This window comes from Epinephelus moara, chromosome 10, assembly GCF_006386435.1.
Source record: "Epinephelus moara isolate mb chromosome 10, YSFRI_EMoa_1.0, whole genome shotgun sequence".
In the NCBI taxonomy this organism is placed as follows: domain Eukaryota; kingdom Metazoa; phylum Chordata; class Actinopteri; order Perciformes; family Serranidae; genus Epinephelus; species Epinephelus moara.
Window position 1 is genome coordinate 24577322 of NC_065515.1, and position 25512 is coordinate 24602833.

The 25512-nt window shown below is 41.7% G+C and overlaps 1 protein-coding gene across 1 annotated transcript in view; it reads right to left on the bottom strand.

Moving 5' to 3' along the window:
* Positions 1–1349: 1349 nt before the first annotated feature.
* trabd2b (TraB domain containing 2B) overlaps positions 1350–25512 on the bottom strand; it is an 84100-nt gene continuing 59937 nt past the window's right edge. The window contains exons 5-7 of the mRNA XM_050055216.1: positions 7340–7436; positions 3472–3750; positions 1350–2189 (exon numbers count right to left, since the gene is read on the bottom strand). Coding sequence (XP_049911173.1) covers positions 1955–2189; positions 3472–3750; positions 7340–7436 — 611 coding nt within the window. The 3' untranslated portion in view covers positions 1350–1954. The remainder of the gene's footprint in view (positions 2190–3471; positions 3751–7339; positions 7437–25512) is intronic.

Genomic DNA, 25512 nt, shown 5'->3' on the forward strand with positions numbered 1-25512 from the left:
AACAGAAAACTTAGACAAGATGAAGCTGTGTCTATTTTATTTTAAAGCTGTTTTTAAAGAGTCAGTGGGTTAGGGGAGATTTTTTTCCTTTTTGCTTAGCTTACTTTTTTTGGACAATGCACCTTCTTTTCTTCTATACTTACACTGTATTGCATGTTTTGGTATTGTGTTAACAAACCTTTATCTAGGTGTTCACATCTGCTATTTAACATTTCTTGGTGCAAGCCTTTTTTTTAGAACATTTTCAATAGGTAAGTATGAAATTATACGTTATTATTATGCTTTTAAAAAGTGAAGGCAACAAAATTGGCCATTTTAAAAATGTAATGGGGGCATGTCCCCAGCATCTCCAATATAAATGACACCTTTCACATCTTAAACTCCTCATATCACTGTACACTCTCAAGGAAACGCCTCCAATTATTCTTATTTTGCACAATGAATAAATATTACATACATTAAAAATGACTGTATTTCATGTCTTCATCTGCAGGTGGGCCATTATGATAACAGCATGCATGTATGATATAATGTTAATTTCACTACAGAAGAGACTTGATGATCACTAAAATCAGGTGGGGAAAAAGCAGATTTATCGATATTGGTATTGGTTATCGGGCAAATGAGTTGGTTTATGTCAGCATATTGGATTTTGGCAAAAAATCCAATATGGTGTATTCCTAAAAGAAACAATAAAACAATATAGCATTATGCTTCTGAAAATTGAAACCTGCAATATATGACAGGTGGATGAATTATTACATTGAATAATATGTACAACTTTTTTCTAAACCTTTTCACTCTTAAGGTCTGATGACTTTGATTGTATGGTGCATTACCCTGAGTGGTATTTATCTAATGCCACTGTAGCACTTCATAGTTGTATAGGCTCAAATTGGCGAGCGGTGTTTTCTTACTTTCAGCCAGCAGGTGGCAGATGGCGATCACCTGTTGTACGTTTCTCTTTCTATACTCTGTTCAACTAAAATGCTGTTAACTCGCAAGTTGTGTTTTCAGTATGTCATTTATGTGTATTTATTGTATGCAAGAGTTGTTAACTCACAGTCTAACATAATGTACATTCACTTTTGTTCCTTATTTATTTAATTTTTACAATCTAAAAAAGCATTAACATGTTAAACAAAGCATGAATCATAAGCTTTATGATTTGCCAACATGTAATGCACACACGTCACTAAATTTATTTAAACTGTTGTTATTAAAATAGTGTCTGGCTCTCTCTAGGAAGCTGTGGATGATTCTATTTTGCCTCCAACATTTGGCCATGAACGTCCCAAATGTTTTCTCCACCAGAAAGAAAGAAATCTTTGCACACTTGATTAGTTTTCAAATTTTATTTTTGTCATTTATCTTCAAAAAGCAAGAAAATATACTCTTTTCTTCCAGAAATAATAAATATACAATATTTCTTTATGAACAAAATGCACAATTTACAAAAAAAGTGGCAACTGAGTGCTCCACCTCCTACACAGTTCTGTTTGACTGTATGCATTCAACTCATTTATCACAGAGTTATAACTGCTATTAGTACGTCCTACTCTCATTATTAATGTCTTATTTTTCTATACAGTATTACAGTTTTCATTAGGTAGAAAGTTCCACCACACAAACTCTTCTTAATTACAGGTCTTCATTGTGCTATGTGTTTGTTATTCTACCATAATACTTTCACAAGGTTTGAAGACTCCACAGTCAGTTCGTTGCTTGTGTCGTGGCCGAGAGCTTATTCCACACATTTTGAGACAAGTTTGTAAAGACGTCAGCTGGCTGGAGCTGATCCCTCCCTGTGGGTGGAGGCTGACAGCAGAGTTAGCCGTTGTTCCTCCATCTCTTTCCTGCATGTGCTGATGGTCATTCCTTGTTTATCAGGTGCATTCCACTGCTCTGGTATGGAGGCAGTAGTGTCTGTCTGTGAGATAACGCTGTCTTGTGGTCACGAGGTGAACAGCATGTGTGATAACAGCCAGGCTAAAATACAGGACAGTGTGAGAATGCTGTGGACTGAGGCCGGCTGGGCTGAGCTGGGGTTGGGCGGAGGGGAGGAAGCTGGACTGGGATGTCTCTCTGTGGTGTAGATCTCCACCCGTCGGTGCTGCTCTTGGTGGGTCAGCGGAGGCTCCACTGTCACATAGCCATTGATTATCCTCACGTTAGGTGGTGGAGTCGTGCTGGAGTAAAGAGGACACAAGAAATCAGGGTTTAACTCAAATACTTGAACATATCTAATACATTCTGAGGCAACCTAACCAATAGTGGTCTTCGACTTCCCCTGACACACACAGATCTTACTTTAAATTTTATTCATCATATATCTATATTCAAGTCTTCCTTGACACGAATATCACCTAAGCAGCTACTTACAAAAAAACTTAACATCTAAAGTTACTGTATAAAGCTGAATATCTTTTGAAAAGCTGAAAATAAGTGGTGTTTTCTTTCTATGTAAAAAAGCGACTTGTTATGGGTGTTGGATTATAATGATCTGTTATATATACATACCTCCGCTTAGTGTCTTAATATGCTTGACACAGCTTTACATGCGTCCTTGATCCAAGATACAATATTATCACGATACATTATTATTACGATTTTAAATATGTTTTGATATGCCGACTATTGCGATAAAATATATCAGAATATGTTGTGGTTTATTACCTTTTTTTAACCGTAAAATTGTCCTCAAAGGAAAACTTTGTCAACATCTGTTTTATCTAATAAGATCAAGTTTTCGTTTTGTTCATCTCACTTCAGCCATTTTTCTCGCAGCAGCAAAATGTGTCTGTGTCTGTGTGAATGAAAAAGCAATTGGTTATATTATTCTAGGCTACCTAAAGTTTAATTTGTATTTGTAATATTAATAATTCATCTACTAAAAAAAAAACAAAAAAAAAAACAATACTTAGCACTGTATGGCGATAAAATATTGTGATACTATGCTGTATCGATTTTCTCCCCCACCCCTACTACCTGTGTGTCTTTATCACGCATAAAAGAGTTAGACAATTCTCTTTGCTTTCTCAATTTCTCATTATGTTATCTGTTCCAAATGCCCATACGGAAATTGGCAAAAAGGGCATTAATGTATTCTGCACCCTCGGCATGATATATGTTGCAGAATGACTTGAAACCCAAGGCATTAATTTCGTTAAATGCTTTAAAAGCCTGGAGGTAGACTGCTCAAGATGTCAGTTTTTGATTCACCTGGTTACGAAACATGCTCTTTTAAACTTCTCGTTTGAGTTGTGTGTTCCTTTTGCTTTACTTCCTTTTTATTTAGTCTCTTTTTTTTCTGCTTGTAACTGTGTGTTTTTATTTATGCTGCTGCCTGTCTTGGCCAGGTCTCCCTTCAAAAACATATTCCCAAACTCAGTGGGACTCTCCTGGTTACATAAAAAAATACAATAAATAAAAAAAATCAATATAGTAAACAGATTATAATTGGTATCTCACCTATCCCCAATGCGAACCCACAGGTCACTGAAGAGGCGGGGCCTCCCGTGGCCGCGGTGAGCTTTGCGAGGCCGCTTGTGTCGTCCGAATTCCTCCAGCTGGCTCAGGCTGTCGGGGAGCAGAATGTGGGGCAGCTCCTCGTCTCCGAGGCCGGGCATGTTCTCCGGTTCGCCCAGCTCCATCTCTGAAGGACTGGTCGACCAGCTGTCAGGAGATGCTGTGGTGGTGTCGGTGCTCTCCTCGCTGGGCTGCGCTGCAGGCTTTTGAGCTGGATCATGCCTGGAGCAGAAAAAAACAGATAGAGAGGATATAGAGTCAGTTTACACTCAGCCCACTCTGGGTTTTATTTTTGGCTAAATGAATCCTGAGCATCACTGAAACCTTTGACTTATAGATGGAAAACATGCTTCCTTTGTGTCTCTGAGCTGATCGTATTAGACTGTTCCACTTTTCAAATGTTATTGTTCGTGGTTTCGGACCAGTCTCTTACTTCCCACTTACATCTCTTGACTTGAATCAAAGACATGACTACCACATAGGATGCCTTGCCCCATAAACGCCGCACTGAGTGGCAGAAATACCCAGCAGGCAACATTAGAGGAAGTTGTAACTCTTGTGGCCGTACTGTAACGTCAAAACTGACATCTGCCCGAAGCAGACCACCCAGAATCGCCGGCCGCTCCTCAAAAACTTTTGCCATGCTCCTCTTTCTTCCTCCCATTACTCATACTTTCTCCTTTCTTGTTCTTTTCCTGTCAGTATGGCTCGCATGTGACTTTGCGTTTGAAGGTAGGACATCGAAAAGAACTAAATGTATTCATCATTTAGAGGTCCAGTGTGTAGGATTTAGGGGGATATATTGGCAGAAATGTAATATTATACACCAATCAGCCAAAACATTAAAACCATTGGAGGGTGAAGTGAATCACATTGATCATCTTGTTACAGTTCAGTGTTCTGCTGGGAAATCTTGGGTCCTGGCATTTATGTGGATGCCACATAAAGCGTTCCACCCACCCAAACAAAAAACTCTCCAATGGCAGTGACCCTCTTTTCAGGACAATGTGTCGTGCCACATTGCAAAAACTGCTCAGAAATGGCACGAAAAACATGACAAAGAGCTAAAGGCCAAGACCTGGCTTTGAAATTCCCCATATTCCAATCTGACCAAGTGTTTGTGGGACATGCCTGTACCCCAGAAGTACCCTGATCCTCGATAGGGCCTCCTTGGATTGAACTAGGCTCCTACCTATCAAGGCATGGACACAGGCTCTTGGGGGTGTCCTGAGGTGTCTGGCACCAAGGTGTTGTTGGCAGATCCTTTGAGTCCTGTGGGTTGTAGGGTGTCCCACGAATGCTCTATCACATTGGGATTTGGGGCTCTTTGCCACATTTCTCTGGCCATTCCTGAGCACTTTCTGTGGTGTGGCATGGCACATTGTTTTGCTGGTGGGTGGAGCATGTCACATGGCATCTACATGATTGCCAGGACCCAAGGTTTCCTAGAAGAACATTGTGTTGTAATGAGATGATCAATGCTATTCACTTTACATGTCAGTGGTTTTAATGTTGTGGCTGATCAGTGTATAATAAGTATGCTTCCTTTAGTGTATAATCACCTGAAAATATGAATTGTTGTGTTTTCGTTACCTCAGTATAAACCATTTATATCTCCATAGGGAGCAGGTCCTCATCCAAAGAGTCGCCATGTTGCTACAGTAGCCCACAACGGACAAACCAGACACTAGCTTTAGATAGGGCCATTCGTGTTTTCGATTAGTAGTTAGCAGCCTCTCCTCAACAAGCATCATTGAGAAAACACTTATTTTAACGTGAAACAGCTTTATTCAGTGGTTTTACTGTGTTATATCACTGGGTCTGTTTGTGTTGGAGAGAAAGAGAGCTCTGTGGATAATTCTCCTCTCATTAAAAACCTGAATGTCTGGATCTGAAGTTGTCAGAGAAAAAAGGTGAGCACATATTAGAAGGTGCTGGGCTAGTAGACTGTCTTGAACAAACTGAATAGCATTGGAGAAACACTGATTTATAAAGTTAAACTGCTTCAATCAGTGTTTTCGTTGAACACTGAAGGAATCCTTAACCAGGAGTTCATGCTTGGCACATAGGAGACGTTTAAGCTGCCTGCAATCTGCAGTCCTCACCGTTAGATGCCACTCAATCCTACACACTGCTCCTTGAAAGGAGTTACATGGAAACAAACAGTAGAAAGTTCAGAATTTTCTGTGCTCATGTTAAACTTTTTTACCATTTCACATTGCTAAACATGATATGATGGATCATAGGATGGATCATAGTCATGATTTCCACAGCTCACTCATAATTACCATACTCATTTTGTCCCTCCGGTGATCATAAATCCGATGGTCTGCACTTCTACTTCCACAGACATGAAAACCCCCCTCAGTCAGGGTGATGATAGCTCCAGGCCTGCGGTCAAGCTACTGTGGAGCCAAACCCACCTCCAGTCTGCTCTGTCTGTCAGTCATATAATCGCTCTTTGAGACCTTTTGCCAGTCGGTCCGAAACACTCCAGGTCTGAGGCTGTCATAAACACCTCTCATTCAGCCATCCTGTGGTGTTTTTCCTCGCCTGTCATGTCACCTTGTATCAGGGAGCTAAAAGTGGTTGTGCACACGTGTAAGTGTGTGGTCGCGTGGTCGTGTGTGCAAGCGTACGCAAGTGTTTTGTGACCACAGTAAGGCAGTCCACTTGTCAGCTTTTAAACCAGAACCACTGGCTAAAGCCCACAACTCTGCAAACAGGGCGGAGGGAGATAGAGAGTTTACAGCTGTAGTGTGCAAGGGAGAAGTTTGTAAAAGGCTGGATGGATGGATGGATGGGGATGCATTTAGTGTTTTTAAAGGGATGCCCCTTGTTGTTTCCATTTTAACCCTGATTCAAGTGGCTTTTGTTACTTTTTTATGGGCCCATGGATCAACCCCCTAGGTGAGACGGGAGCTCTTCTGTGCCAAGGAATGGCACACATACACACACGCATACAAACACACACACACTGAGATATTAAGAGGGCTTGTGGAAGGTTTTTGTGGAGAACTGCTGCAGGACGCCAAGCCTCTGTGTGAGTTTAAGTGTGTGTACAACCCCGCTCCTTGGCACTGTGCATCCCTCCACTCACCCTGCATACACATGCACACGTGTGTGTGTTTACCAGTGGTACCAGTGGCTGCTGAGAACAGGCAGAACCACCACTGGCAGCTTGCCTTTGGCAGGCAGGGGAGGGAGGGAGCAGAGGAGGAAGGTGAGGGAGTTGATGAGGTATCAAAGGATTCCTGCATAGCTTAGCTTTATTTGTTACAGAGCACAATTTGGACCATATCTGCGTTGCACTTCAATAAATCTACCGAGGTTAAATAGCTCGACTCAAGAGAGACTAAGACGGATGTGGACTGGCTGAGTTTCTTTCTCGTTTTGATGGGCTCTGTTGATGGATGTCCACATGTATCTGCATGCCTGCCAAATACTAAGAGAGCACAAATGCTCTGTTTCACAGTCCATATTACCATAACATTATTAGTGTGATGCTAGCACAAACTCTTTGTCTTTTTCCATTCATCATCTTGTCAGGATCTCAACTGTAACCTGTGAATGATTACTGCGCAAAACAAAAATAATACATCCGTTCTACTGTATTATCAACCTTGTCAGTTTGGTGATGTCAAACAATCTCTGTAATTTTCTCATCAGATATATATAATTAGTAACCCAAGCAATCATCTGCGCTTTTCTGTTTTTCCACAACAGATTTTTTGTTTGTTTCTTTGTAACCACGGTACTTTAATCAAATGACATGCTCCGTCATCTCTTACACTCTGCTCTGCTTACTCACTCTGTGACTGGCTCTTGGTGATCAGGTGGCACGTGGACGATCTCGTAGCCCTCCTGCCTCAGGATGTCCAGCACGCTGTGGTTCCCCAGGAAGTGACCTAAGAGTAGACAAAAGGCCAAAAGTCAGAACAGATCTAAGAGAAACGAGACAGAGTTAAAGCCTTTTTTAATTTTTTTGCAGAGCGTGCATTTTGTCTGTATGACTAAACATAACCTGGAAAACATTCTGATGCTAACAACAGCAACTTAAAGGAACAGAGATATCGGCCGTAGAGATGTCTGACTTCTTGCAAATATAATGGAACCAGATAGAACTCGGCTTGTGGTGCATTTCAAAATACATTTGAAAAAATCAACAGCAGTCTCTCTTCCCAGAAATCATGACTCAGATACTGAAGATAATCCACAGACCTTGTTGTGAGCAGTTTCATGTAGGAAAACTATTTTCTTTCTACTGAACTACACCTGCTAAATGTATCACTTCGCAGAAGGAAGTGTGCATCTACTCATGGACGAGAGGCTTATGCTCGTGACCGTGTGTGATGTAATCATTAATGGCGTCCTCCTCGGCTGAGCTGTAATGTTAGCTAGCTCAGTGGTGCAACGTGAGTCTGTGCAGTGATAAGGTCGGTGGGTGTAGTTCAGTAGAAAGAGAATAGTTCCTACATGAAACTGCTCACAACAAGGTGTGTGGATGATCTTGAGTATCTTGGTCACGATTTCTGCAAAGAGACATTGCTGTTGAGTTTTCAAATGTATTTTTTTGACGCTTTTAGCACCACAAACCGAGTACCATCTGGTTCCATTATATTGGAGAGAAGGCAGACATCTCTATGGCTGATATCTCCAACACTCTGCGACTCACACCAAAACAATCTAGAGTGATAAACAGCACTATGAGTAACAGGAAAAAAAAATGCATTTTTGATTTGGGGGTGAACGGTCCCTTTAAAGCCAGTTTTTGGTTAGCATGCATTTTGTCTGTTTGACTAAATATGACCTGGAAAAATGTTTTGATGCAAATAACAGACACTCAAGTGTATCTTTAAACAGGATCAACACCAGATACACCCAATATTTAGTCGACTGCCCCAACCAAAGACAATATTTTTCCATCATAGGTCCAGGGATACTTTTATGTAGCGGCAGGTGCAGTCCTGCTGTAAATAGAAGTGAGAAACAGAATTGTGGAGAATCTGTGAGATAACAAGGACTATTCAAATTGTTGCTCTGTAATTATGTCGACACTCAACCTCCAGCCCCCTCTCCACCCCTCTTTCCTTCACCTTGTATATGATTCCTTCAGACTGACATCAAACATGCAGGCCCCAGCCCCACGCTGATAAAAGCTTTTTTTATTTCTTCCATCAGCCGATAATCCTGCGTGTCACTCAACCCAGCAATAAGCTGTAATGTAGCTTGACATCACCCCCACTACACACACACACACACACACACACACATACACACGCATACCCTAACAGAAAGAATTCATATTTGTGCACATGCAAAAATTTGCACATGCTCAGGAATTCGCACACTCACACACCTCAGCTCTCTCCTGCAGCTTATTAACAACACGTTGACAATATTCAAGCCTCTCGCTGGCTTTTTTTTTTTTTTTTTTTTTTTTTTGTGTCAGGGGCCTTCTGCTCCCACTCAGCTCCTCACCCCCCTGCCAATTTTATCATTATAATGTTCCTGATCATTCCTGAGAGTCAAAGAAAGAGGCACGCGGTCTTACACTTTCTTGGCAGCCGAGTTCAAAGGCAGCGCTGGGATAGGCTGCGGAGTGAGAGGAGGCTTCTAACAACAGAGTGTCGGCGAGATCAGATGGGATTACACAGAGGGGAGAGTGTGAGGTTTTTGTCTGAGTGGAGGTGGGTGTACGTATTTGTGTGTGTGTGTGTGTGTGTGTGTGTGTTCCTGTTTTTCTATACTTAAGCAGACTTAATGTCCTCACAAGTGCAGAAGTGTGGATGTATTTCTCATGCCTGTTTTCTTAAATAATTTTCCAGGGTTAGGGAACTTAAACTGAAACATAAGGCAGTGACAGCTACAAGTGATTCTGTCAATGCAACAGAAAACAGAGTTCAAATTAAATCTCTTAATAGAAACAATAACTACAAAATAAAGTCATGGATTGCCTTGAAATATGGTACACACTTTCATGTCCCCCTGAGGATGAATTATAATAACTTTGGTGATCCCTTAACATTTTCTCTAGCGCTACCATCGGGCCAAAATTTCAATTTGTCCAGTACCTGCAAAACTAATGACATCCTCATCAGCCTCAGTTGTATTTTGTATAAAGTGCCCATCAGAGACTGTATTAAAGATGGACTTAGTTTAGTTCAGTTGATTTATAAGAGGACAGTGTGCAATGACATTAATCATTTACAAGAAATTAAATCATGGTTGCACCAGATTTAGCGAAATGCTAATTTCCATCTGTGGTCCTACACATAACAAGTGGACGCATTAAATAAAAATAAAATTCAAGGTGCAATGCAGACTACAGTAAATAGAAGATTAGTCTGTATAATGCAGTATTAAAACATAATGATATATGAGAAAATGGCTGTTAAAATCTGTACACTCAAAAAAGTCCCACTACACAAATACCTACTTAATTACTACCAATAATAACTCTTCTCTCCTCTCGCACATTCTTCTCTCTTTTCTTTCATCCCTTTCTCCCTAACAAGACTCCGGGGCCAAAGTCAGCTCATTCAGTGACCGCATGCTGACAGATTCAACCACCCTCATATCTGTGTCAAGCAGCTATTTCATTAATTTCTGCAGGCTGGGGGCAGAGAAGAACACCTCCTGTGTGTTCAGCTGGGTGTGAGGTCAAGCTGCCTGTTTGATGTGCTGACTTGATTTCCTCCGCTCTGCTGTCATGCATAACACACACAGACCGAGCAGTTTGTGTGTGTGTGTTTGTTTGTTTGTGTGATTTAAATTGTAGTTTTCACAGCCGGCAGACAACCACATGTTTTTCATTTCTAAGACACACCTGCTGTAAATCTGACATCCTTAAAGCATTCAATTTGCTGAGTATCCCCTTCAGTTTGTTGTTTTCGGGATTCTGTAAACACGCACCCACTTCTTAAACAACCTACTGAATCCACAAACAAGCAGGCCAGCAATGCAAACACTTTTGTCTGCAACGCAGGGCTAAAAAAAGACACACATAAACTACAAAGGCTGCGGACATGCACTTACGCTCACTTGCCTCCTCACACACACACAAGCAAACTGTCATTCTCATTGTGAAAACCACCACTTCTCAAATGTTGGTAACTTGATGTTTGAACTTAAATTGAGGGATTGCACAGTTCCCCATGAGTGGGCACAATTTGTCAAACAAAAACAAAAATGTTTATCTTTCTTCCTCAAAATTTGGACTCTTGGAAGAGGTTTATTCACAAGCTTTTCATCTGACAACAGTGGCATGTGTATTGTTTGTCTCCGTGTGTTTTTGTGGTTCATCCCTGTGTGTGGGTGAGTGATTGGGTACAGAGATAATAGCTCTTTCCATACAGATGATTGNTGTGTGTGTGTGTGTGTGTGTGTGTGTGGGAGAGGCTGGGCTAGTGTGTTTGTTTTTGGAGTATCCAGACAGTAAACAGTGTGGTGCTTCTGAAGCAGGGAGCAGACCCAACAAACAGCTCCATTAGCCAAGACGTAATGAGAGGTCAGATGACTACTAATCGCTCCCCTACTGCACGTTGAGCTCGTAGGCTTACTGCACTGGTAGTACGCTGCAAAACATGCCGCTGATGTGTAGGAAACACTTACAAGTTACTTATAGTAGTATTCCATGACATTTTGTATACAACTAAAGGTGTGTGGAAAGCTGTGATATCTTCTGGTGTCTGAGTAGCATTTCAAATCCTCTTACGGACAGGAAGTCATGTGCCTAAACTGAACGAAAACGCCAAAACCAGGGATGTAGGATTTGTTTCATCTTTTAGGGGGGGCACATATTAATCCTCCCTGGTTGATTGACGTTATGACTTCTCAGCAACTTTTTTTCCACGAGCTTTGACCATCCGAAATCACGAAGTACATGATCGGCATCGGGAGGGAAAACCACCCTCACCAACCGACTGATCAAGAACCTGCCGAACTGTTGTGTGGTACATCAGGATGACCTCTTCAAGCCCCAAGATCAGATTGAAGTTGCTGAAGATGGCTTTAAGCAGCACTATGTCATCACTGCTCTGCACATGGACGCCATAATGAGTACGGTCTGTGCATGGTTGGACAACCCGGTGAAGTTTGAGAAGTCTTACGGTGTCAGTAACACCCTGGATACTGAGATCGTCCCAAAGTCTGACCATAAGGAGGAAGAGACTCACACCCTTATTGTAGAGGGCTTTACACCTACGGGCCTTTGTTCGACGTGCTCAACCAACCAACGTTACTTTAGTTCCATCCCGTACCCCTCTGGCCTCTTTGACGACCATGTTTGGCCCATGTATTTGAAACAAAACAAGATTTTGGGTGTCAAACACTTAATGTCCTGCATTCTGGTGAATTTTTATGCACCAGTTTTCTGCATCAAGTCATGGTGGAAATGTCATGGCACTTCCTGCTTCAATTGTGTATAGTTGCTTCCTTCTCTTCCCTTTTGATGGCAGATGCAGCCATTGTTTTTGAGGTTGCATAATGCTACCACCCACTTTACCAGGCATTACCACTGTAGGCCTACGTCTATGAGTTGCATTCTAGCAGTACATCAAAATAAAGTCCTCTTATGTTTTTTATCAGTGGAGACAATTGCACATGTTCTAAATATTGAGAGGGACATGTCCCCTGTGTCCCTTCCAAAATCTACGCTAGTTCATCTAAAACAATTAGAAGAACAATGGAAGTTATTATGAACAAAGGAAAATACAATGCAGAAACATATGCAGTGTCTAAATGCCATACTACTAATTATATTCACTATGTGCTTTGTACTGTACTTTTTCTCTTTTCTACTAACTAACTTTAATAGCACACTGACCACATGATTTTGGAAGGCCTCTGCCAATTAAACTTTACAACAAGAGGGCAAAATGTTATTCCAAAGATATATATTTTTTCCTTGGGCTGCATCACCATTAGCACATTGTTTTGATATTTTGCAGCTGTGAGCGGTTCCTCTATTTCCATGATTAATGTTTTTATGGTTATGTTCAGGCACTCACTCAGAGCCCCTGGATAAGGTTAGGGGAAGATCGCAGTCTTGATTAAATACTGAAAAAGTAAAAAGTCACTTAAAGCACGAGGCGGGATGTGTTTACTTACTCACTTATGTTAAATCAGAACCACAATCTTTCCCTAACCTTAATCAAAGAGAATTTGTTGTCTGAACCTAACAGCACACTGGACTCAGGATGCTTTGTCTGACAATGGTTTAGAGGGACAATAAATCAACAGGGCACTCAAAATTCAAGTGATTTTAAAGGGACAGGACACCCCAAAATAAAAAATGGATATTTTTCCTTTTACCTGTGGTGGTTTTTATCCAACATATTCTCACTCTGACCTCGTCACAAATTGACGTTTAGTCATGGATTTTCCACGTCAGTGTTTGTTGGACCCATCCACCGCCCCTCCCACCTGCCCCAGATGGACTTTCGCCACCTTAACTTTCGTCCTTGTCCTGCTGCATTCCCCCCTGACGCCGCCGGGCACCATTAAACTATAACGGCAACTGGCCATGTATCATGCTGAGTTAAAGGACTCCTTTTTTCGTTGGTTTCTGATGCCGCAAGTCACTGCCCAAGCGCTGGATTTTAACGACTTTGGAGTGAGACCAGGCTCATTTATCAGTCTGGAAGATATCGGCTGCCTTCTGTCAAATATAGATGCCACTCAGCTTGTGGTACTTAAGGCCCAAAAACATACATTTCAAAAGCTCAACAGCAATGTCTCTTTCCAGAAACCGTGACTTTCTTTCTCAAGATAATCCGCAGATCTTGTTGTGAGCATGTTTTAAATGTAGGAACTATTTTCTTTCTACTGAACTACGCCCGTCAACTGTATCCCCATGTAGAAGGAAGTGTGCATCAACTGCTAGCTCACCTAGCTAATGTTACAGCTCGGCTGGGGTTAACACCAGCCCTGAGTAGATGCATGCTTGCGTCTGTGTGGTGATACGGTTGGCGGGTGTAGTTTGGTAGAAAGAAAGTAGTTCCTACATTAAACTGTGAACAACAAGGTCTGTGGATAATTTTCAGTAATGGGGTCATGATTCCTGGAAAGAGACATTGCTGATGAGTTTTTCCAATGTAATTTTTGGTGCTTTGCGCACCTCAAGTTAAGTGCGGTCTAGTTCCATTATATTTGAGAGAAGGCAGACATCTCTACGGCCGGTATTTCCAACACTCAACAATCTAGGTTAATAAATAGCACAACAGGTAAGAGGAAAATATGTATTTTTCATTTAGGGGTGAAGTGTTCCTTTAAGCACTGACTCCCTTGAGTATGCTTTAGTATTATTTACATTGTGAGCTATGTTCAAAACGTACTTATATTAGTATGGAATTGGGACCAAGCGTCAGTATCATCATCATGTTCATCACTGTGTTTATTCTGCCGAGTGATCTGTGGTTGAGTTTAAGACTGAAGCAACATAACTTGTGGTAATGTGGCTTCGAACCACTTACAACCACTTTCACATATCACCCAGCCCTCCGGTCTTTCTTGCTGCTTTGCTGTCATCGCTCTAATAAAGCAGATATGCTTTAAATATTTTCTTTGCTGAAAAAAAAAAAGATTGAGGAGCAACCGTGACTTTTTGCAGTGTGTACATTACCTTACAGGGTGTTTCCCCTCCTGTGGCTCCTGAGAGCAGAGTTAATGACCCAGCTACTCCTCTGTTTAATAACCTTTCCATCCTGATTTCCACTTACAGTAGCGACTTAATGTACTCTACTTCTCCCCTTGTCTGTCTGTGTTTACTGTAGCCACCTCTTGTCTCAGGCCTATCTCTTTATCTGTCTGGCTTTCCAGACTTAATCATGTCTTTTTAGAGCGTCTGTGCTCGTCTGGTTGTCACCACGGCTCTGTCTTCCATCCTCTGTTTGTCTTTCTGTCTCAGTTTTTCCCTCTCGTCTCTGTCCATGCAAGGTTGTGTATGATGGCAGTAGTGTTTGTTGCAAAAGGAGGTGTTGCAGCCTGTCTCTCGCTGGTTGCCAACTGGGTTCGACTCCAGCCATGTCAGCACCTCTTTACTCACACCCAGCGTGGGCCTGCACTCCTTCTATCTCTAGCCTCTTCTTCCACTCTCCATTACCATGCCTCTGTTTATGTCTACTCATCCTTTCCTTTCTACGTCCCTCTGGACAACTTCTAAAGTGCAAAGACAAGCTGGTAGTACAGCAGGGTAAGAATGGAAACAGAGAGCCAGTAAGCACTTGAGATCGGTCCAAAAAAAAAGAGAAAACTCACAGGAAGAGAATAATGTTATTTTTCATTTTTGCGCAAACAAATGTGTTTGCAATTACACTGTGTAAACAATGGATCAACTGATGCGCGCTTGTGGTTTAAAAACATCCCACATGGCTTGCAAGCAGACCACCTCATATGAAAATTGCAATCAGAGCACAAACCGTAAGAAAACTAAGAGAGAAAACACGAGGGGGGAGAATAGAAGCGGGCATTTTCGCGGTGGATTGTGTGAATAGGATGCAGACATAATAGCCAGATATGGAGAATGGCTCGAGGGAGCGAACAGAGGTGAAGGAGGAAGAAAGATGGAAAGCGTGATCGGAGGGTGAGGATTGCACTGACGTACATCCTCCACCCAGCCAGAATGCATGCTGGGTGCTGTTGCTACATTTAAGGTCCAAACAAACACAGGCTGGTGCCCTGCAGCCATTTGAACAACAGATGAAAGAGAGATGAGAAGATGATGGAAAAAGAGAGAGGGAGAGAGAATACAGTGAAGAGAGAACCGAGAGGAAAAATAAAATTGACTTTATAGTTGACAGGGGTGTGTTCTTCTTTAGATTTGTTTGGAAATGCGTTCCAGTGTGAGTGTGTGCACGCTGAGGTGATGGGGAAAATTCCTCTCATCTCCATGTGTTTCTGTGTGTGTAGGTGTCAAATGGGTGACAAATTAGAGGAAAAACTAACATGTAAGGTGTTGGACCACCATCAGCCACCAGAGCAGCTTCAGCTCTTTTTTGCTCCAGGTCTCTAAAATCAAGTGGGGTGACCAACGCAATTCTTTCCTAAAATACTCCCTCATTTAGTGGTGGTGGAGAACACTGCCTACCACGTCAGTGTATGATCTCCCTTGGTCATTTAATTGACCTGTTTGCGAAATCCTGCCCCCAAACGGAGACTGTCTAATAATACCTTAGCACTATATCTCACTTTAGCCAGCCTGCATCCTCCACATGCTGAAACAGTATGATACTCTCAGTGTTTGGAGGGTGGTGTTATTTTTAAAACTAAAAACATTAGCTGCCTGTCAAATTGCATACTTTTTCTTTTATACTTTCAGCATGTCTTCAGCCTTACAATGTACGTACTTTGGCATGCACTATGCTTACAACTGGGTTATACTTCTTTGTTATAACATTGCACCTTGGATGTTGACCTGCTTGCTCATAAATCTTTCACAGTTTGTAGTGTGAAATTTGAATTCAAACAAAAAGTATGTTATTTGGAATGAAGCAGGTCTTAACTTTATCACTTAACGTTACCTTGGAGATAAAACAAGACGCCATTTGCCATGCTCACCAGAGACTGAGATCAACCAGAGAACTCTGCTGTTGTTACTTTGCAATGTATGTAGTTTTGACTTTAAGATATACCCACAAACATTGTAGATTGTTGGTGATTGATTGACAGATAAGTCACTGCAGCTCCATCAGCTGTCACTGAACTGTCATCCATCTACAGTTCAGTTGTATCTGATGTATCTTGCACTGCCCGGATGATTATGGGTCAGAATAACAAGACAAGCATGCTGCCTTGCATACTGCAAAATGCAACTGTATGCATCCTGGTATTTTTGACATAGGGCATTTGACATACTATGTATAAGGACATACTAAATATTTTTCTGGCATACAATATAGTATGATAGTTTGGGCACTGTAACACACCGTGAGTGTTAACCTGGTCTACTGTAAGCTGCAATTGTTAGCATGTCCATCTAACTAGCTTAGTACCAACAATAGTATTCACAAAATAAATGGGCATGTCTGAAACTAACTGCATTGTTTTGTGGAGGTAAAGGTTATGCTAAAGAAATATCCTTTGGGAGTCAAAATGCTCCTATGTTAGAATTTACAGTAACAGTAATGGCTATGTCCTTCCCTTGAATTGGTTTAGTTTTAAGGTTTAAGCTCCAGCCAAACTTTAACATTTTCTATTTAACAGCTGTGATTTCAGCCAACAAAATCTGAAATGGAACAACAAAATGGAAATAAGAAGCCTGTTCTTGTGTACTTCTAAAATTGAAGTCCTATTGTTTTAAAGTTTTCTGCGAGCGTTAAATTTGCAACTGTTGTCATTGGAAACTGCACATGTGCCATCAGAGAACAAAAAGCTTGGCAGGTGTAGCATCTTTAACAAAGTGGGATGGGGCTCAGTGAAGGGAAAGTTGGGTTGCAGTCTCTGAACGCATCGGCTATCGTGATGACGATATGGCCTCTTGGGGCAGTGGCCAATATATCTGATTCCGCGCACTGCTTGCTCAGCATCACAATTTACAGTTACACTAACATTTTGGTCCTTCTGGACCATCGTCAAGAGTATTTTACATTTACTACATCGATCTGAAATAGATAACTGACAGTAAGTGATAGTGACATTTGTGCCATCTGTCACATTATATTCCACTTATTAAGAAGAATGCTCATCTTATGAATGAACATATTGACCTTGCAGCTTTCATAAATCATGTACTATAAGTAGGTCTATAAGAACCCAAGATCCCTTTCAACACTCCATGCCGCGTTATCTTATCATTTAATCCTTTGGGGTTCTGGTGTAGCCAGCAAATATCTGTTCAAGACCTCCTCTTCAGTCTGCTCGTCATTGTTTACAGTTTCATCATCAGCTGGAGACAGGCAGTCCAGACAACATTTCGGCTAATCTCAATAAACAGATATCTGCAAATGAATGCAGATGAATTAGGGGAAAGAAAGCTAATTAAAAGCTTAATTGTTGTCAGACGATAGCCGATGGGCTGTGAGATTGCATTTCAGCCAATGCATTCCACCTGTTTTGCTCTTTGAAGGGACTGTTTGCCTGCATGTATCCAGAGCCTGCCCAATTGGTCAATATAACTCTGACTACTAACGGAAACCAGAATCTTGTCCCGTCAGAGTCTGCACGCTTATGATCTGTTTACAGAGAATACTCAGGTTAAGATCTGGTGGTCATCAAATAGTTGAGTGACTCCTCATGCCTTGTATGGAAGCATCTACTTTGTAATGATTCAGTTAAGTTACTGAGCTTTTTCTTTTCTTTTCTCACCCGTTAAATTGGCAAACCAGTGTTGTTGTCTGCTTGTAGCAGCAGATGCACATGTCTATTTGTGTACCTATGTTTGGTCTAAGTCTTTGTCTTATGCTGCGTAGCACCACCACGCTTCAGTAGAACAACATATGAGTAATGCCACAAAGATTTTAATAGGCCCAGCATCCCCGCGCCTTGCTGTGCATTTCCATTTCCAGTTTTACAATACTGGGATCCCTCTATAAATCACACAGCGGCTTTTGGATTAACAGAGCTGAGCCAGAGAAACAACTACCCACGGCACTTCAGAAATACTTGAACCGTTGCCTTGAAAATGGAGCACCGCTTTCACTTAATGTGTAAATCTAACAAGGCAGGACAGTAAATTCCACCTCTCAGCTCAGTTCTGGGTTGGTCGTAGGGGAATAATGCTGGAGTCCTGTCCCCCACCTCACCCTCGCACATCTCACTCATTCCTCATCTCCATAATGACTTCACTTCCTATGCATGCGGCACGACGTCTGTCTGTCTCCTTGCACCATACTGAGGTGACAGCTGTTGACGGGGCCGTTCACGTCCAAGTTATAGTTAACGTTCTGGTCAAATACGAAGATCAAGAGAGTTGGGGGGGGATCGGATCCAGAGGCCGACTGCTGCGTGCGGTGGGCCTGACACTGGTCCATGTCAGAAAGGCTGGAGGGCTGGGCTTAGTGGTTCAGTGTTAGAAGCTTTAAAGTGATTCCCCACGTTTAAATATTTAGACTGTGTGAGCTTGCCGCTGCAGTCTGCAAAGCTCTCATGGTGGGCAGAGAGAAAGTGGGTGAGGTGAGGGAAAAACAGATGGGTGCAGAGAGGGAAAGAGAGAAAGTGGAGCAGGAGTACAAAGGCACAAAGAAATGCAGAGAGGAAGGGAGGTGAGCTGAGTGGGGCGGACAAAGTTTAGTGGAAATTGCCCCCATTGTTTGTTTTTGTTCCCGTCAGCTGCGGTCTTTACCATTTCTCCCTGCTGGGATGAGAGGAGTATAGTAAGCAGCTGGCCAATAGTGAGGAAAGACACACACACACATTGTACACGTGATGGAAGAAGCCTTGGTATCCTAACGGAGCTCTGTCTCATGGCGGTCTTTATCTCTCTCATCTCATTCTTGCTCTGTCGGTTCATTTCCTCTCCTCCACCCTTCAGTTAAAGTTGCAGTTTAGACGGAGGCGCATTGAGTTTACATGTGAGCAAGTAGAAAATATCCACAGGTCTCCTTTCATTACAAAATATAAACGCTTACATGCATTTCCTTGTTTATGTGTCTTTAAGGAGCACATATATGAGCGCATGTGTTGATGACGTGGTGTGTGTGTGTTGCTGGTATACATTACGCAGACATGCTGCCCAGCAGGCATGAGCTCAGAGATAAGAGTAAGTGTGTAGGCATGTGATTGTGTAGATTGCTCACGGTATGTATGTGAATGCTTGTGTGCAAATGTGAGTGTTGCGTTTTTGAGTGTGCACTGATGTGCGCTGGCAGAAACCACAGTTTCACATCAGTTGTTTCGCAGGACCAGAGGCCGGCTGGTTTTCATTCTTACCTTTTAATCAGGGTCTGATATACACCTGGGACACCAGGTGAATGCAATTAACTACCAAGTACGAAAAACAGTCCAGCAGAACTATAGAAACTAAGAGGTGAACTTTGCGTTGTTGTACTTTGGTCTCAACAGTTTTTTTCTGTGTGCATGTAGGGCAACGTTAATGCCAAAAAAAAAGATCAAAGCAAGCAAGACTACAGCATTAATGTGTTGATGAAACGTAGCATTACGCATATTGGCTCTAAAAAGGCTGGGATGTTCTTTCAGTTGCTAATGAAGTGTGTAATCTTTCAACAAGCTAATGAGCTGTGTTGATTTCATTAGAGGGAGGAATTCAACCAGTGTAAGAGTTAGCACAAGACGTTTTCACGCAACCTCACAGTTACAGTCCTGAACATTTATAATATGACATAACCTTACAGCGGTATCACAATAGAGCTAATTCTGTTTCTACAGCTGCAGTAGTTAGAAGGTTATGTGCGCTTACATCCTTCGTCAACTTTGCTCATATGGGGCAGAAACAAATTGGGTTTATTTGAATATTTCCCTTTACAAATAGAGTACATAACCTGTGCTAGAGATCAGATCTTTCTGTAGGACACATGGCTATCTTAAAGAGAAAATCTTATCTATCTACAGTAGAAAAAGCATAAAGGAATAGGGTAAAATGATTTATGTCATATACTACTAAAAGAAATCACAAACTTTGCACAGTGGGTCTCATTCATGAGACATGAGCAGAACGAATTGTGTTTAAACTGTTCACAGAAGGAAATTTTGTATTGTATTGTGTTCTGTTATGTTCACAATACACAGATGCCACACAACAACGCATTTAGCTAAATTAGTTGGCATTTAACAGATTTTAGCTTCAGATTAGGTGTCTTAAACATGTGAATGAGTTATTTAAATTGACTTATTACATGTTTTCTTCATATAGATACATAATAAAATATTGTTGTCGTCCCAGTTCACCCAAAAATTTCAGTCTGTGCCAGAAAAGCTTCTCTCCTCTCTTTCTTTGCTCCATGTCCGCAGGTCATGGACAGGGATGTAAGCAAATTGCTGACTAGCGGAAGCACATTGTCAATTTATGATTGATTGGCAGTCATGAACACACACGCGTACCTACAGTCAAATCCAAGTTTCCCGTGGGGTTCATGAATCTGGTGTAGGTTTTTATTACCAAGGGGTTTTTTTATGTGCAGATTTACAAACATTTCATGAATGACACCAAATGTGTTTGTGTCAGGGGGTGCGCTACATTATATTCACAACCCAAGTGATTGAGATTGGATGCATATTTTGTACTTTACTTGTGTTAGGGATTCGAAAGATAGCAATGTGAGTAAGTGTCTTTGCACAACACTTGTGCTTTAATAATTTTCATTTTAATTTCAAATGTATACAACAAATAACTGTAAAAGTATGTGCAAAACGTTTGGCAAGACAGTTTAAAGTGTTCACTGTTTCATGCACTGTAAACACACTGTGGAAGTAGAAACCAGAAACAAAGAAAAGTGCGCAGCCTATCTGTAGGTTGTGTTTTCATTTTGAATACTTGGATGGAACTTATCATCCTCTTTTGTGTATGCAACAGACCATCCACAAATGAATATCAAAATAAAGTTTGAGTTCTTGTAGATAGGAGGTTATAAAACATTTACGAGGACATGTGATGAGAAGGGTGCACTGCTGGAAGGGACATTGTCACACTAGTGGACACTGAGGGAGGACAGAATAGCGTGTTAGACCAAAGACACGTACCGACATACACATCACCCCGCAGCAAACAATGGTGGCTTCTTGGCCAAACTGCACTCCATTTAAAAATAACTTTAGATGTGCGCTAAGTCCAAAATGTCAGGAGGAGAGCACTAATGATATCTCTCTGTCTCTCCCTCTCTATTTGTCTTCTCCGCCGAGCAGAAGACAACACATGACGCACATGCATGGCCTCTCCGCCACTTCATAAAATGTCCCTGCACCATGCAGAGGTTAAGACAGCATGAAGCAGAAGAGACAGAGCTAGACGGCCGTGAGGGGTGGCGTCACTTTAATAAAGACGAGACGGCAGCAGATGGACCAGAAATACAGGAGCTTAAGACAAACATACTGGCAGGCAGGACAGACAGACAGACAGACAGAGACAGTCAGGTAGAAAGATGGAATTAGAGCTAAGGACAGACTGGAGAGCAGGCAGCAGACAGATGAGAAAAAGGGCTGAGAGAAGCAGATATGCACTAAGAGAGGAAGAGCCACGGAGACAAAGTGACATGCACGCCAAGCAGGCTCTCTCCCTCAGTCATCACTTCAACACCACAACACCACAAGCGACTGCAAAACATACAGTGGGGCAAAAAAGTATTTAGTCAGCCACTGATTTTGCAAGTTCTCCTACTTAGAANTCATCTTTCTAAGTAGGAGAACTTGCAAAATCAGTGGCTGACTAAATACTTTTTTGCCCCACTGTATGGGCCCGCTCTGCCTGCACAATGGGCTATTATGGGCCTGCGCAGCAGAACATACGCACAAAAATCAACTCTCAGCAAATGGACCCAAAGTGGCTCACACCTCAAAACAAACAATGCTACATGTGTATTTTTGATAGTAACTACTCTTTTGGGCGATAAATATCTCTGCAGATCATATGACTTTGTGTAGCTAACATACACAGACACACGTGTAAGCGTGTGTGTGTGAAGTGGTGTCTAGGCCGTGGCAGCGTCAGGAAATTCCATGGGATGTTTTCAATAAGGCCAGGCAGCGGCAGCCAGAAAACTGGCAAATGAAAACCTGCTGAAGCACACCACCACACAACTCCAACAACACACTGCGTACCCTCGCAGCACTCGTCCACTCCTCAGCACAAATGATAACTCTGCGTGTACTCGCAAATGACAGTGTATGTTTGTTGTTTGCACGTGATTCAATACAGAGAGGGCGACTGAGAATGCATATTTTGCTGAGTGAGTGGTGGAAAGAAATCACATTGGCGGCTTGTATCTGTTTACAATAGCAACAGAACAAGTGTCCAATGTGTGTACAGCTTGTCTGCGAGCATGCTTTCCCTTTACTGCTATCATCTGGTGCTGCTGTGTCATTCTGTCCACAGGGGAAACAATGATGAGCTCACTTGGCCTCACAAAGGCCGCTAACGTCATGCTACGGTGGGTGCCTTTAGTCCCCATTACATAATACTGATAGTGAACAGCAGTGGTGGTGTAAAGGAAAAGGATGAGAGACTGTGAGGAGACAGACCGTTTGACATTTTCCCCCATTTCCACTCTTTAGGCTTAGCCAGCTTACTGGCTTCTATAGTTTCATATTAACAGACTGCAGTGAGAATGAAGTCAATCTTCTCATCTAATGGTGCATTCACATGCTCCTCTGATCCCACTTCTCCAGTTGGGAACCCGTTCTTGGGACTTTAGCGTATTCATTAGCTTGAAGTCATGATGTGGAAACATCACTGATGCTACAAAGAAGATGTGTTGTATTTTATAGATGCAGTCAGTATTTTAGGGAACACCCACAAAACGTCAAATCCTTTTACGTCGAGGGAGAAATCAAAGCATTCGCTACCACACTAAAGAATTGCTATGTGGCTTCCTGCACGTCAAATAAACTTAAAAATCTAGAGTTTAAGGGTATTTTTTTCAACATGGACTGTATTTTCCCACGGTTTTGAGACTAAGTGATTAATGGGAATGACAGTTTTTTAAATTGTTCCAGTATTGAGGGGGAGCAATAGCCAGGCTTCCGTGTAAACACTCAGGGCATGTTCGCACAATCAATTTACCTAGTTAAAAATATGTGTTTTTGGCACTGACAGGCTCAGATTATTATTGTAAGTGCCTGACAAGATTACTTAAAGGATCCCTACAGAGATAGACCTTTTCTTTTTAACCCAAAACAGCCCAGAAATCGCTGTCGTAAAACCCACCAGACTCCATTTATATGAATAGTAACTTTATCATCGTAAAACACGCTTCATTCAAAGTCGACAGAATGAAATAAAACTTACAGAAGTAGTGTTGGTTCAAATTCCCACTGTTTTAGCAATCAGCAGCTGACAACTTTATTGAAATAAACCTTAGATTCACACAGTTAGATGTGAAAATATGCAGGCTCAACACACACTAAAATTACTGTTTATTTACATGGAGTCTGGTGTGTTTGGCAATGCCGATTTTGGGGCTGTTTCTGGTCAAACTAATAGGATCTAACACCCTATCCAGACAGTTTTGGATTGTGTAGCCACTGGTAAAGAAGTTGTGAGCCTCTACTGACCTGTAGTTCTTGACGTTGCAAATCCCATCGTCAAAACATAGGCTAATGGCGTTGCGTAATGTTAGCACTGCTCTACTGTGTCAAAATGTGCATGGAATTTACCAAAACATGACGCTAGTCTATTACTTCATGGCATACTGATATTATGGTAGGTCTAATTAATTATATGTATTTACAGGCTGGGGAAATGACTGTTTTCCCCTCTCTGACCACGCCCCCCAATTAAGACTAGTCACCAACTGTCTTAATTGCTCAGAACCTTTAAACAACATGTTACTAGCAGTTTCCTGAGGTTAATACTAATAATAACGTTAACTAATCTAGGTCACTTTAGGTGGACAAAAATTAAAAGATACAAACTAGCTTACCATATTACAAATAACGTGAGCAAAAAAAAAAAAAGATATGCAATACACAAATGAATAAAAAGTTGCTTGCCATCAAACCAACACTGTCTTTCATCCATCATGTTTCTGCGTAACATGATGCTAACTTTGCAAGGTGTGTACCAAAATTTTAGCCAACTGTAGCTGAGCTATTGTTCCGACTTCAAGGGGCGTTCACGTGAGTTTTCCGAACCACATGCATTTACACTAACTCTCAGCAAGAGTTAGCTTATTTAGCACAATGTCAAACAAGCTAACAGACACAGAGTGTTAATTTATTATTAACCAACTAAGTTAGTTGCCTTATACGTCCAGCTGATACAGAGGAACTTACATTAGAGGTCATGTTTATGGTAACTCAGTGAATGTCAGTGAAGGTCCAATAGTCAGTCTCCTTTTAGCTCTGTTTAGCTTCTACTAGCTAACTCCTGCTAGCTTTCTTTACCAGCTAATTTCTAACTTTGCCTTTTTTGTTTGTTGCTATAGGCGAGAAGCGCACAGTGGCTTCCGCAGAACAAACTTTTGTGGCTTAAAACTATAAACCAAATTACTGTAAACGAGGTTAAATAGCTGCCTAGAGCTGCAGGGTTTGGTAAAAAGGTTCATGACTGCGAGCAACCACTTTAGCATTAAATCTAGTAATTTGATATGACGGCAATAAAAAATACTGACTAGCAGAGTTTTGATGTATTGTAGTGTTACGGTAATGCAGCCTACAGTCACTGCGAAAGATTTCAGCTATTCAAAATATATTCTGCATTGCTGACTGGCCTGAAATATGACTGTAACATGTGAGACCAGGAGACTCCAGTTGACTGAGTTGCTTCTGTGGACCATCGATATCATAAAATCTTGGCCCAACAGTGGGCTCCAGTGAGGGAGTAATACTGCTCAGTCAGTCTCTTTTATACTGCCTGGGGTAATTCAATTATGCCTGCTGGAGCTGTTTCACATCTGTAATTTGTATTAATAACCTGTTGGTGAAAGTGAGGAAAATAAAGAATGTCTGTTACAACATGTGTGTGCATGCAGATGTGTTCAGGAAGGAGGAAAAAGAGAAACTGCTCTAGCAAGTACAAAAGCATACATTTTGCACATAAAAGTACTTATGCTACAGGAAGGTGTAGGTGTACAGTACAGCGAGAGGAAGAGGGGGAGGCTGGGAAGTAAGGTGGTGAGCTGAGCAGAGATGGATTTCCTGCCTGAACCACTTTATACACACGTCGTATAGTTTAATTACCCTGTGAAAAAACTCCTGGACCGGACTACGACATCGGTAACTCTAGAGGGCCTTGACCTGAGAGCTGCCCCGACTCTTTCCCGACAGTCCTGTTTTCCTTCTACGCTCTGGACATGGTTCAGACTGAAGGTGAGGGGTCCAAGGGAAAGGCAGCTAGAGGGGCCATTAAAATTTATGTGTTGTATGGCAAAAATGCAA